The sequence below is a fragment of the Enhydra lutris genome, unplaced genomic scaffold, assembly GCF_002288905.1.
Source record: "Enhydra lutris kenyoni isolate GAN:26980312 unplaced genomic scaffold, ASM228890v2 scaffoldscaffold15, whole genome shotgun sequence".
NCBI lineage: Eukaryota > Metazoa > Chordata > Mammalia > Carnivora > Mustelidae > Enhydra > Enhydra lutris.
In genome coordinates this window covers 3,940,622-3,955,687 of record NW_019154099.1, presented here as the reverse complement: position 1 = coordinate 3,955,687, position 15,066 = coordinate 3,940,622, and the positions used below count along the sequence as shown (strand labels likewise).

Genomic DNA, 15,066 nt, shown 5'->3' with positions numbered 1-15,066 from the left:
TATTCAATTCCATTAATTCATTCAACAATTACATCTATATACCAGTTACTTGCTGGAGCCATAGATCTACCAAAGAGCAAGAGAGACCTACCTGCCCTTAGAGAGCTTACAGTCTTACTAGATTTGGCCCTTTGCTGTAGTCAGACAAGACCTTTAATGGATTCCAAGGTTGTCTTTAAAATATAGTCATACCCCTCCTAGCTTTAGTTAGTCATAAATGTCTTAAACATTCTTCATATATATAGTCATTAATAAAGCACTGAGGAGAAAAAAAAGAAGGCAAAGTCCTATTTTATGCCTTTAGAATCTCCCTCCAGGCTGTTATTCATTAATTGGCAACCTTTGCATATGTTTATTCAGTCAGACAAAAATTCCACCTTAATTATACTAGAATCCTATACATTAGGACTAAGACACAGAACGGCTGAGTAAATAAAAAAACAGACTAATCTATGCTGACTGTAAGAGACTCACTTTAGATATAAGGACACAAACAGACTGAAAGTGAAAGGATGAACAAAGATATTGCATGCAAATGGAAACCAAAAGAAAGCTGGGGTAGCTATACTTATATCAGACAAAATCAACTTTGTAACAAAGACTATAACAAGAGACAAAGAAGGGTGTTCCATAATGATAAAAGGGTCAATCCAACAATGGGACGTATCACTGGTAAATATTTATGCACCTAAGAGCTCCTAAATATATAAAGCAAATGTTAACAGACATAAAGGGGGAAAGAGACAAGCAATACAATTAATAGTAGGGGATTTCAATACCCACATACATCAATCAATAGATCACCCAGACAGAAATCAATAAGCAAACACAGGCCTTAAACAACATATTCAACCATGGTCTTAATATATATATACAATGTTGCATCCAAAAGCAACAATACATATTCTTCTCAAGTGTACATGGAACATACTCCAGGAGAGATCACATGGTAAACCACAGAACAAGTCTTAATAAATTTAAGAGGACTGAAATCCCATCAAGCGTTTTTTCCAACCACGATGGTATGAAACCAGAAATCAATTAAAGAAAGAAACCTGGAAAATTCACAAATACATGAAGACTAAACTGCATGCTGTCAATGGGTCAAGGAAAAAATCAAAAAAGAAATTAAAAAATACACTGAGACAAACAAAATGGAAATATACAAAATTTATGGAATCAGCAAAAGCAGTCTAAGAATTCACAGTAATAAAAGCCTATCTCAAGAAACAAGAAACATCTCAAACAAATTAACTCTGCACCTCAAGGAACTAAGAAAGAAGAACAGATGAAGCCCAAAGTTAGTAGAAGGAAGGAAATAACCAAGGTTAGAACATAAATAAAATAGAGATTAAACAGACAATGGAAAAGATCAATGAAAGTTAAGAGCTGCTTCTTCAAAAAGATGAACAATATGACAAACCTTTAGCTAGACTCACCAACAACAACAAAAAAAGAGTGGATTCATAAAACCAGACACAAAAAGATGAGATATTACAACTGAACACTCAGAAATACAAAGGATAAGAGACTATTATGATCAATTACACGACAACAAATTGGACAACCAAGAAGAAATAAATTCCCTGAAACATACAACCTACCAAGACTGGGTTATGAAGAAACATAAAATCTTAACAGATTACCAGTAAGGAGATTGAATCAGTAGTAAAAATCCTCCCAACAAATGAAGGTCCAGATCCAGATGGCTCACTGGTGAATACTATCAACATTAAAAAATGAATATCAATCCTTCTCAAACTCTTCCAAAAAATAAAAGAGGTAGGAACATCTGCAATTTGTTTTACAAAGCCAGAATTACTGATACCAAAACCAGACAAGGATGCCAGAAGCAAAGAAAACTACAGACCAATATCCCTGATGAACATAGACGTAAAAATCGTCGACAAAATATTAGCAAACTGAATACAACAATACATTAAAAGAACCATAACCATCATCAACTGGGATTTATTCCAGGGATGAAGACTGATTTAACATCTACAAATCATTCACTGTGATACACTTTACTAATAAAATGAAGGGTAAAAAATATATGATCATCTCAACAGATGCAAAAAAAAAAAAGCATTTGGCAAAATTCAACATCCATTTATGTAAAAACCTCAACAAGGCAGTATAGAAGGAACATACTTCAACATAATAAAGGCCATATATGGCAAGCCCACAGCTAAATATCCAACTCAACAGTGAAAAGTTGACAGCTTTGCCTCTAAGATCAGCAACAGGAGAAGGAGGTCCACTCCTGCCACTTTAACACAGAGCTGGGAGTCCTAGCTATAGCAATTAGGCAAGAAAAAGAAATAAAAGGCATCCAAACTGGAAAGGAAGAAGTAAAACTGTTCACTATTTGCATATGACATGATATTATATATAGAAAACCTTAAAGATCCCATCAAAAAACCATTAGAATAAATGAATTCACTAATACTGCAGGACACAAAGTCAATAAACAAAAGTCAATTGCATTTCTATACATTAATCATGAACTATCAGAGAATTTTTTTTTAAAAAGTCTCATCTACAACTGCAGCAAAAGAATAAAATACCTATGGATAAATTTAACCAAGGAGGTAAAAGACCTGTGTACTGAACTGTAGGCATTGATTAAAGAAATTGAAGAAGACAAAAATAAATGGAAAGATATTCCATACTGAAAAATCGAAATAATACAGTTAAAATGTCCATACTACCCATAGCAATCCACAGATTCAATTCAATCCCTATCACAATTCCAATGGCATTTTTCACAAAATAGAACAAACAATCCTAAAATTAGTATGGAACCAAAAAAACAACCCCAAGCAGCCAATGCAATCTTGCAAAAACAGAAAAAAAGCTGGAGATACCACACTCCTGGATTTCAAACTATATTACAAAGCTACAATAATCAAAACAGTATACTTCTGACATAACAAAACAAAGTAGAGAGCCCAGAAATAAATCCATATATACATGGTCAATTAATTTATCAAAAAGGAGCCAAGAATATAAAATGTAAAAAAGATAGTCTCTTCAATAAATGGTGTTGGGAAGGGGCGCCTGGATGGCTCAGTTGGTTAAGCGTCCGACCCTTGATTTTGGCTCAGGTCATAATCTCAGGGTCCTGGGATCAAGCCCTGTGTTAGGCTCCGCACTCAGCAGGGAGTCTACTTGGAATTCTCCCTTCCTCTCTCCCTCACCCCCACACTTGCTCGCTTTCTGTCTAAAAATAAATAAATCTTAAAAAGTTTTTAAATAAATAACTAAAAGAAATGATGTTGGGAAAACTAGACAGCCATATGCAAAAGCATGAAAGTCAACCACCATCTTACACCATACAGAAAAATTAACTTGAAGTGCATTAAAGACTTGAACGTAAGACCTAAAAATACCCCATAAAATTCGAAGAAAATAGACGTGGCAAGCTCTCTGACATTAGGTCTTGGTGATGATGTTTCCAATCTGACACCGAAAGTAAAAGCAACAAAAGCAAAAATAAGTGGGATATGTCAAATTAAAACACATCTGCATACCAAAGGAAATCATCAACAAAATAAAACAGCAACCTACTGAGAGAAAATATTTGCAAATCATACCATAATCATAACTCTGACAATATCCAAAACATATAGAGAACTCAAACAACTCAATTATAGGGGAAAAAAGTGATTAAACAACAGGCAGAAGATGTGAAGACATTTTTCCAAAGACCTACAAATGGCCAGCAGACATATAAAAAAGATGCTCAAAATCACTATATATCAGGGAAATCCAAATCAAAACCAGAAAAAGATATATCTCATACCTGCTACAATGGCTATTATAGAAAAAAGACAAGGAATAACAAGTGTTGATGAGGATCTGAAGCAAAGGGAACATTCATGCACTGTTGATGGGAATATAAATTGGTGCAGCCTTGTGGAAAACAGTAAAGAGGTTCCTCAAAAAAATTAAAAATAGAACTACTATATGATACAGCAATTTCACTTCTGGATATTTATCTGAAGAAAACACTAACTTGAAAAAATACATGTACCCCATGTTCACTGCAGCACTATTTACAATAACCAAGATATGGAAACAACATCCCTTGATGGATGAATGGGTAAAGAAATTATGGTATATGCACATGGTGTGTGTGTGTGTGTGTGTGTGTGTATTCAGCCACAAAAAAAGAGTAACACTTTGCCATTTGCAACAACATGGATGTGGATCTGATGGCTAAGAAAGCCAGAGAAAGACATATTCCATATGAATGGAATCTTATAAATGAATTGGAAAACAAAACAAAACAACTAAGCTCATAGATACAGAGAACAGATTGGTAGCTGCCAGAGGGAGGGGATAGGGGATAGGAAAAATGGATGAAGGCAGTCAAAATTAAAGAAAAAAAGAAAAAGATGGGACTTAAGACCCATTTCAAACTTCTAACCTCGTAAGACATAAGAATAAGTTTATGTTTTAAGCAATTAAAAAATATGTAGCAGATATAAGTACTATTATTCATGAAATTTAGAATTTGGCAATTAAAGTCTACTCTAAGGATCAACAAAATATGCAAAAAAGACAAGACTAGTCTGGGAACATAAATTTCACTAGGTTGAGCAATTTTCAAAAAACAAAATGATTACATTGTGTCTAATTTCAAACATGGAAAATCAATTCAGTTGCAATTCTATTTAGGGTAACAGAGAAACTAAGATGTATTTGTAGCTGAACTATGTATTACGGTTTCCCCCTTTTAAAATTCTATGAAGCACAGCTTTTAATAGTTCCTCTGAAAATTAGAACAAAAATGGGAGAAACTTCCAAAGCCTAAAAGATACTATTCTTGGCAATACAGAATCATGAAATCAATGAGATGTCTACTACAGACTTATTAAAAATGGATATGAGGGGGGAACCTGAGTAGCTCAGTTGGTTAAGACTGCCTTCAGCTCGGGTCAGGATCTCAGGGTCCTGGGATCAAGTCCCCCATCAGGCTCCTTGCTCAGAAGGGAGTCGGCTTCTCCCTCTGCCTGACGCTCCCCCCTGCTTGTGCTCTCTCTCTCTCTCTCAAATAAATAAATAAATAAAATCTTTTTTAAAAAAGTGGTTATGAGGGGACGCCTGGGTAGCTCAGTTGGTTAACTGTCTGCCTTGAGCTCAAGCTGATTCCAGGGTCCTGGGATAGTCCTGCATTGGGCCCCTTGCTCAGCAAGAAGACTTCTTCTTCCTCTGCCTGCTGTTCCCCAACCTGTGCGCACACAAGAGCACTCTCTCTGACAAATAAATCTTTCCAAATAATAAATAAGTAAGTAAAAAAATAAAATAAAAATGGATATGAGAAGGGGAGCCTCGGTGGCTCAGCTGTTTACACCTTTGATTCTTGATTTTGGCTCAGATCATTATCTCAGGGTCCTGGGATCAAGCTCTGTGTCAGGCTCCATGCTCAGCCGGGAGTCTGCTTGAGATTCTCTCTCTTCCTCTGCCCCTACCTCTGTGCATGCTCTCAATCTCTCTCTCTCTTAAGATAAATAAATCTTTTAAAAAATGGATATGAGAAAAAAAAAAATGGATATGAGAAAACCAGTCTATTAAAACACACACACATACACACACACACACACACACACACACACACACACACACAAAGAGGAAAAGAAAAGAAACTAGATTTCTTCCCAACCATTCTTCCATCCCTAACTTCAATTATTCGTAACAGGCAAAACTAGCCTCCAGGCCAGTGTATCCAACTTTTTTCACATCACGATATACACAGAAAATTATAGAATTTGTAGGGAATACTGGGGAAAGAGGCCAGGGCTATTTCAGGAGGAGTCACCAGTTGTAGGTTCAGTGGCCCCAGACCCCATGCTAACTCACAGAACTGAGGGGAAGCAAGTTTGGCCCACCTGTAATGCATTTATATCTCACTGTTTCAGTTGGTGATGTAAGAGGTCTAACAAATGGGAATTAATACTTTGTGAGTTGTTCAAAAATTCAAGAAGCAAAGTAGCCAAAATCAAAATTAGGAATTGCTAGCTAGATGGACAGAGCCAGTTGTATTTCTAAGGCACCTTATACCATACCTTATTAGATCCTATAAGCAACATTTTCTGACATTAATGACTCCCAACAAAAGACAAAACTGTCCTCAACATCTTCATAGTAGTTACTAAATATATCTTTTAAAAGTAGCATTTCTGGGGCACCTGGGTGGCTCAGTGGGTTAAAGGCTCTACCTTCAGCTCAGGTCATGATCCCAGGATCCTGGGATCAAGCCCCACATTGAGCTCTCTGCCTACGTGTGATCTCTGTCTGTCAAATAAATTAAAAAATATTTAAAAAATAAAAAAGTAGCATTTCGGAGTCTCTGAATTTAAAAGACCTCCTTAATCACTAATCCCACTTCCATACTATAATCATCATCTGCAGTGTTACTTGACAAAAACATACTTTCTAGATGAACAAGATACCTTCTGTTCCAAGGGGCTCAAAATCAGAGCTGCCTACTTGCTCCTTACTTCACATTAAGTCCTGGTCCCAGAGACCTTCCCAGAAATACTCATAATTAGAGTATACCCTGCGCATGTTAACTATTCTTTCTTCCTTTGATCATTCAAGCATCATTAAAGCTTATAAGGAGTAAGGAAACCAAGAAACTGGTAGCCAAATAAATCCTACTTGTTTTATGAAAAAGTTCCTACACAGATTTTTTTTTGACAAACAGTGAATTTTGACTAAATGAGCAAATATATGGAAAATACAGAAAAACGAATTACAGTGATTCGGAAATAGAAAAGCGAATTATAGTGATTCGGAAATAGAAAACAACAGTTTTTACCAACTTCATTATATATAAATCAGGCCTTACTGACACTGGCATGAAAAACATTTTAAGCTTCAGCATTACAACAAAGGAAAGAATTGGTAAACAAAAAATCATCAACACGAAGGATTAGACTAATAAAAATAAAAGAACAAAGTCAAGGGTCTAAATTTCATTCTTAAGGACAGAAGGGCAAAATAAGAAAACCTTATACTTTCTCAACTGCATTTCCAAGTTTTCCCTCCTACTTAGCTGACTCTTCTTTACAAATTAAAGCTTAGGTCATATAGATAAGATCAAATCTCAAGGGAGTAATTATTAATAAGTAGCCTTTGCAAGAAATACTACAGAAATACAATCACGAGTTTTCTTTACACTTGACCTTTAAGAGCCTCTACCATACAGTGTTTTGAAGGTAAAAGCGAGGCACATCTTTTACCATGCACAAGTTCCAGCTACAGGTCACCATTAATTAACAAAAATTTCCCCCAAATTAATATCAATTTACACAAGGCTTTCAACGAATAAAAAGTGTGCTTATAACCTGAATAAAGAGGACTTTTTTCTGATTAACAAAAAATTAAACTGTCAATGAAAAATCATATTTCCAAGTAAACATCTCATTCAAAAATATATGACATATGTCTGAACTTGTACATGCCCTCACTTTTTAAGAAAAACTCATTCTAGAGACAAATAAGTACAAAACGAGAGTAAAACTTAAAAATTTTAAACATTTTAAATGTTCCACTGTCTTCTTAAAATACTAATAAAAGCAAAGTCTTCACCAAAGCACATTCAAAGCCTTATTAATCAAGTATACATACAACAGAGATTGTGCTAATCTACGTAAAATTGGTGGAATTTTAAATATTGCTAAAAATAAAATGCAATGTATAGCTACTACATTACTCGTTGTTATGGCCTCATATTAAATCATTAAAAATGTAAGGGGCGCCTGGGTGGCTCAGTGGGTTAAAGGCTCTGCCTTTGGCTCAGGTCATAATCCCAGGGTCCTGGGATCGAGCCCCGCATCAGGCTCCCTGCTCAGCAGGGAGCTTGCTTCCCCCCTCTCTCTCTGCCTGCCTCTCTGCCTGCTTGTGATCTCTGTCTGTCAAATTTAAAAAAAAAAAAAAAAATCTTTAAATCATTAAAAATGTAAAGTGAAGGATACCTTCTAAAGTCAGTATTTTTTAATTATAAGATTAATATAAATTAACAAAATTCAAATTAACAAAAGCTATTTAGTTTTCTGTTAACAATAAAAGACTTTACTAATAAACATGGGCAAGTACTTAATTCATTTAACAAATATCAATAGTTCTTGATTATGTAAGTGTCAGGTAGTCTTCTAAGAGTTTAGGATGTATCACTGGACAAAATAAGACAAAGAAACCCTGCTCTCATGGAGCTTACAGTCTAGCACTCAGCTTCGCCTCTCCCTCCCACCACCCTGGTTCCATACTTTTCCTGTCAAGAGAAAGCTGGGGGAGTTTTATTAGACCTCTTTACAACCATATAAACAGCTAAGATTTTCTTCACTATTTTCTTGAAGAATCATCACAGACACCAGTCTTTAAAGCTTTAGAATCTTTCTTCCCATAATTATACTCCAACTAAAGACAGGACTTTAAAGGCTTCCTAATGCCAATGTAATTGGTTCTTAAATTACTAGCTCTATGGGAGCTCAAAATAATCTCATAATTTCAGAATGTCAACAATCATAAAGATCCACCTTCCCTTTTAAATAAATAAAGTTTATTTTTTAAAAAATAAAACAAAACCTATAAACTGTTATAAACTGTAAGTAAAGTTTACATCTTATCAGAAGTGCCCATGTCAAAGTGGCCTAAGTTTTTCTTAAGTTAGTACCTAATTTTTTGGCAACTGCATAAGCTTCATCTGGTGATTTTGCCACATGTCCTTTGGGAATGGAGACACCAGCTTCTTGCAACAATTCCATACTCATGTATTCATGTAGTGAGAGATTCCTTTGTTGCTGCTGCTGTATTTGGAGTCCATGGTTGTTAAAAAATCCAGAACTTCCCAGAACCTAAAGAAATTGGGGACATATTATATACGACAGTAATTTGGAACTTATTAAAAACACTTTCTCAAAATACTTTTTTGTATACAGTACTTGGTTCTTCCTAACTGTAATAAAACTGTTATATTAAACCATCAAAGAATAATATTCAGAGTACCTAAATTATAACCTAAGAGCTAACCTACCAGCTAAATATCAAATGTTACCCTTGTAGTTCTAACTATTTTCTCATCATGTCTAGTCCTACTTTTTATTGAGCTCCACTACCATATCCCTAATGACCTACAGAGCATTCCTACCTCAATGCCAAATTCAGCAGATCTAAAACCAACCTCATCTTTTCCAACAAACCGAAAATCCTTCCCATTTTCTTCTCTCCATCATTCTTCCAGCACCTAACAAATTGCTTGGCACTAGATATATGGTAGTTAGTTGAGTGATAGTTGAGTGATTCCTCTTTCAAACACATAAGACTAAACGCTGGTTTCATCTGTAGTGATCACTGTGGTGTGCTACTCAGATTCCCCTTTCATAGCCCAGCTGCTGGGATTGTTGGCTACTGACAGCTCTCTACTGAGTCCTCTCACTGGCGCTTCCTTGCCCAAAGTCACACCTTCCCACTCTCAGCCTGCATCCAATGACTGGTTGATGGGATTTAAGGTAAGGTTATAAAGTCCTAGCACCTCACCCCAATTTGGGATAATTCTGAAGGACTATCTTAGTTCCAGATCTCCCAGAGGAGGCAAAAGTTCCTACTGCAACTGCACCACAGTTCTACTTCTCCCACTATTCAAGCCTCCTTCCTTCACTCCCACAGGTGTTGATCCAGACACCACTTTCCAGGTTGATTTCCTCAATGAAACTCTTCATTTCATAGCCTGCAAATATCGAAATTCCTCAATCCTATCAACTTTATATGACAATATGTAGAACAAATTAAGTGCTATGAAAGCCCTGGAAGAATGAATTGAAATTACACATTTAAGTATTATCCATACATTTTCATTCTCTAAACAAGGAATGCAGAATACTGAAACACAGCTCATATGAAACACATAACAGCATAAGAATTGAATTTAAAGGGATCATATATACAGTCTATTTCTTTTTAGTATAAAATATTGGAAACCATTTACTGATAGTCCATGTTACAGACAGTTAAAAGGATTAGAAATGTGCAGTTCTAGACTATCAACTATTGCTTTATTAAACAGACTTTCTTGAAGGAAGTTCATGAACCATCTGCATCAAAATTACCTGGGATGTTGTCTAAAAATGCAGATTCTGGGGCCCATTCGAATCTACAAAATCTCTGGAATGGGCCTCAGGTAATCTGCATTCACAACAAGTCATTCACCTGATTCTTAAGCACCCTACAGTTTGAGAATCCTAGTCTAAAAAGTCAGTCACACCAAGTAACAACTTGTTTGTTTCGCCTGGTAAGCTAAAATCCTGAATAACATTTCAGCAGAGAAACTCAACTCCCTGATTTACTGTCACTTCAATATTAAAAACCAGCAACATCCCAAACCGTTCATTATACATCTACTTTCTGAAATCCCACTCCTGGGTATATACCCAACAGAAATGAGTGCTTTGTCTACCAAAAGGCATATTCATAAGAATATCCATAGTGGGCTTATTCATTAAAAAATAAAAATGACTCAATCACCCATCAGCAGAAAAAAATACAGCATATTCACATACTAGGATCCTACAGAGCAATTTTTTAAAAGTACCTGTTGCTCACAAAACAATGGATTCATCTCAAAGACATAATTTTGAGGAAAAGAAACCAGATACAAGAATACATATTTATATTTTTTTAATATAGTTCAAAACCAGTCAAAATTAGTGATAGAAGTCAGTCAGAATTAGTGGTCACCTTCTGTTGGGGAATACTGATAAGGGGAGAGGACACGGGTGCTTCTGAGGGCTGAAAGTATTACATATCTTGATCTGAATGGTGGCTACACAGATGTATACATACGTAAAAATTAATCTAGCTACCCAAAGTTGTAAACTTTATATAAATTATACCTCAAAATAACAATAAAAATAAGGGGGGAAGAGGAGTACCGAGCAGAGCTTGGTAAAAACAGTCATACATTCAAACCTTTTTTGAATGCCTATATACCAGACACTGCTCAAGGGATGTTAAAAGAATAAAACCGACTTGGTCCAGCCACAGAATTCATTTAATGTAAATGAGCATGTAAATGAACACCTACAACACACACGAGCATTCAGAGTCATTACATGGCACCTAATTAGCTGGACAGACTAGAAAAAATACTATAGAGGCCTGATCCCAGCTTGAAAATAAAACAACTTGGGGCTACTGAGTGGCTCAGTCAGTTAAGGGCCTGGCTCTTAGCTTCAGCTCAGGTCCTGAGCTCATGGTGGTAAGATGGAGGCCCCAGCAGGTTCCAAGCTCAACTGTAAGTAGGCGTCCCCTCTCCGCCTGCCTCACCCCCCACTCACAGTTGCACTCTCTCTCTCAAATAAATAAATCTTTTAAAAAATCAATAAATAAATAAAAATAAAATAAAACACCACTTTGGGAACAACTGGGGAAATCTAAAACTAAATTTCCAAAGTATGATAACTACAAATTTCCTAAATAACTATGTGTGGTTATTTAGGAGAATGTCTTCACCTTTAAAAGGCGTGTACTAGGGGCACCTGGGTGGCTCAGTGGGTTAAAGCCTCTGCCTTTGGCTCAGGTCATGATTCCAGAGTCCTGGGATCAAGTCCCACATCAGGCTCTCTGCTCAGCAGGGAGCCTGTTTCCTCCTCTCTCTCTCTGCCTGCCTCTCTGCCTACTTGTGATCTCTGTCTGTCAAATAAATAAATAAATAATCTTAAAAAAAAAAAAAAAAAGGCGTGTACTATGGGATGCCTGGGTGGCTCAGTCAGTTAAGCATCTGCCTCATGCTCAGGTCATGATCCTAGGGTCCTGGAATGGAGCCTGAGCCTTCCATCAGGCTCCTCCCTCTGCCTGCAGCTTCCCTTGCTTGTGATCTCTCTCCCTCCCTCTCTCTGACAAATAAATATCTTAAAAATAAATAACAGGCGTGTGCTAAAATAATATCTAGGGATAAAGCGCCATGATATCTGCCAGCGAGTCTCAAATGGCTGAGCAAAAAGAAATGAATGTAATTTTATACATACATGCATATATAAACATATATATATGCACATGAATGTAGTTTTTTAAAGATAAAGCAAATGCGGCAAAATGTTAAATATAGGGACGCCTAGGTGGCTCAGTTGGTTAAGCAGCTGCCTTCAGCTCAGATCATGATCCCAGCATTCTGGGATCGAGTCCCACACTGGGCTTCTTGCTTGGCAGGGAGCCTGCTTCTCCCTCTGCCTCTGTCTGCCTGTGCTCGCTCTCACTCCTCTCTCTCTGACAAATAAATAAATAAAATCTTAAAAAAAAAAAAAGTTAAATATAGATGAAAGCAATATATGTGCTCACTGTATGACTGCTGGAACATTCTATCAGTTTGAAATTTTCCCCAAAAAAGTTCAGGGTAAACCAATGACACAAAGCTCTAAGTATATTTTTACAGTTTCTTTCAAATACCTATATTCACAAAGAATCAATAGTACTCATAAGGTAATGCTGCTTTTATACCCCTTTAAAGGTTTTGTAATATCTGAAGTGTGGCTAATCCTTTCCTTGCACCCCTAGAAGTTATGACTTGAAATACGTTTTTTAAATTATGCTGGTAATAAATATTCCTACAGAATCACAAGGATTCCCACATTTAAGTCTTTGTCTTTCTCCACATTATCACTTAGAAGAGTCCTACTGCCAAAAGGCCACCAATTCCTGGCCAAACCCCTATACTACCACCCATTTAATCATCCACCCATTTAATCATTCACCAATTCAAAAGGGGAAAATGTAGTTACTGAAAAATGTGATTCACGACGAGAAAATATTTAAAATTAGTTCATCTGCTCATAACCTGAACTATTTAATCAGACATACACTGGACAAAAGATACAGAGAAACTAGACTAGGGTTAGAGAACTAAACATAATGTTTAAGAATATTTGCTAAACTCTATGTGTGACCTTGAACAAGTTTCCTAGGATCCTGCACCTCTGCGTCCTCATCTACAAAAGCAAGGGGTTAGATTAAGGGCCTTCCAAATTCTAAAGCTGTATTTTTTAATGTGTGGGTGGAAAAGAAGAGATGTTGTAAGACAATAAACTAGGCACCTCCATATGGAGAGACAAGAGCTTTTAAAAGAATTTCCAAAAGGACAGATGAAAACATATTTGTTCACCAAGTCTTCATTTTCTAAAAACAAGACAGCACTCTTTAAGACTCATAAGAAGGAAGTTCAAGGCCAAAAAATATCACTTCTCCTATTGAGAAGCATACTCATGTAATTCACTGCCTCCAGATTTAGAGTATTAAAATCAATTCATTTTTGTCATGTCGAAGGAGTTAATTTCAGAACGTAATCTAAAACTCTGGAATTGACTTATGAAGCAATCGTGCCCTTTCACAAGTTTCTTGGTATCAACGTTGGAAAGAACAGGCCAAGTCTTCCGGAAAAAAACTGAAGAGCAGATTCAAGCACCCAGGCTTTGGAGCCGGACGGTTCTGGAATTACGCCTTAGCTTTGTGACGGAGCCTGAATTACTAGCTCTCCAGGCCACAATTTCCTCATCAATGATGAGGATATTAATGACGCCATTATAGTGCTGCTGAAAAGCGTAACAAGAAACTACAAGTAAAATGCCCAGCTCAGTACCTGGCCCACGGTAAACACTCCAAAACAAAAAACCAAAACAAACACTTGTGGTTATTATGCTATACTCGACCCAGAAACGAAGTGATCCAAAAGATAACTGTCTTACTTCCCCAACTGGTAAGCTGGTAAACATCATCTTATTACTACCCTTAACAAACAGAACAGGTGGGAAACTTCCCTGCCTCTTCCCAGAACAGACCAGTCAGCAAGCTGATCCTATAAAGACATTCCCACCTATGACAGCTCCCCAGGGACATAAAAGTACATCTGAAGGGCATTTCCCCCCCTCCCCAAAGAAGGGCCGCGGAAGCCTCTGCCCACTGCTCGGGGTGAGGTAAAAGCAGCAGAAACTGCCCAGGCCCCCACACCTCCACTTAGAAAGGCTCCCCTCACCCGCCTCCCCGCCGGCCCTCAGAAACTGAGAGGGCAGCCGCAGCCGAAGGCCCGACTCCTCGCGGGCTGAGGACGATAGCAGAGCGGCGCAAATATGGGCCCGTTCGCAGCCACAGCCACAGCGGGCAGTCCTCCAGGGCAAGCCGCCCGCGGGCCCGGCTGGGCAACCCCATGTCACCCAATGTCAGCTATAGCGAAGTGACCCCGAGCCGGGCATCACATCCCCTCACACCTCACCCACAGAAGCCACGTCTCCCACCTCGCCCTTCCTCCTGCCGACCCTCGAAGAGATAGCGGGCTGGGCCGCAATACCTGGGCGGCGGCCCGCAGCGCAGGCCGGGACCCGCGGCTCCTAAGGGCGGTGGTAGCCAATAACCGGCTGTAGAACATGGAGGCCGCCATTTCTGAGCCCGACCCCGTCCCCTCGGCGCCGTGCGCAGGCGCAGAAGCGCGAGGCGCCCGGGGACCCAGCTGCTCCTGACGCGCACTCCAACCCGTGGCCCCACCCATGGCGGGCGGGACTTCTGGTTAACTCTGCGAATGCGGATTCCCTTAGCAGAGATTGCCAGTTCAAGCAAAGTTGGGCTTGACAGGCACAGAGCAAACTTTGACCTTTAGAGCTAACCGCCGCAGCCTCAATATGCGACCCGTGACCAGAAAGCAACCCGAACACTTAGTAAAGTGGTAAGATGTGGTATTGGAAAGATGACCAGCCTCGCCATCTGTGTGATCCCAACTTCTCTGAGGCTCAGTTGCCTTATCCATAAGATGGGGTTCATTGAAAAAATAAGCACTCAGTGTCTGCTTTGTGCCAAAGTCTGTGTTGATACAGCAGTGAATAAAACACCGATTCTACCTTAAAAAAAAAAAAAAAGACGATCAGCCACTAGTTACCAATCCACATGGCACACAGAATCGCCTAGGAAGCTTTAGAAAAACTTCCTTCACCAGACCCGTCTGAGGATGGAGTGAGGAATCTATATTTCTTAGTCAGGTGAATGACATACACACTGAGCATTGAAAACCCTGAGATG

The 15,066-nt window shown here is 38.2% G+C and overlaps 1 protein-coding gene across 1 annotated transcript in view; it reads right to left on the bottom strand.

Annotated features, from left to right (window-relative positions):
* LOC111146991 (succinate-CoA ligase ADP-forming beta subunit) overlaps positions 1-14,487 on the bottom strand; it is a 48,347-nt gene extending 33,860 nt beyond the window's left edge. Inside the window, exons 1-2 of the mRNA XM_022502814.1 lie at positions 14,345-14,487; positions 8,687-8,867 (exon numbers count right to left, since the gene is read on the bottom strand). Of these exons, the coding sequence (XP_022358522.1) occupies positions 8,687-8,867; positions 14,345-14,434 (271 nt within the window). The 5' untranslated portion in view covers positions 14,435-14,487. The remainder of the gene's footprint in view (positions 1-8,686; positions 8,868-14,344) is intronic.
* Between the last annotated feature and the right edge of the window lie 579 nt (positions 14,488-15,066).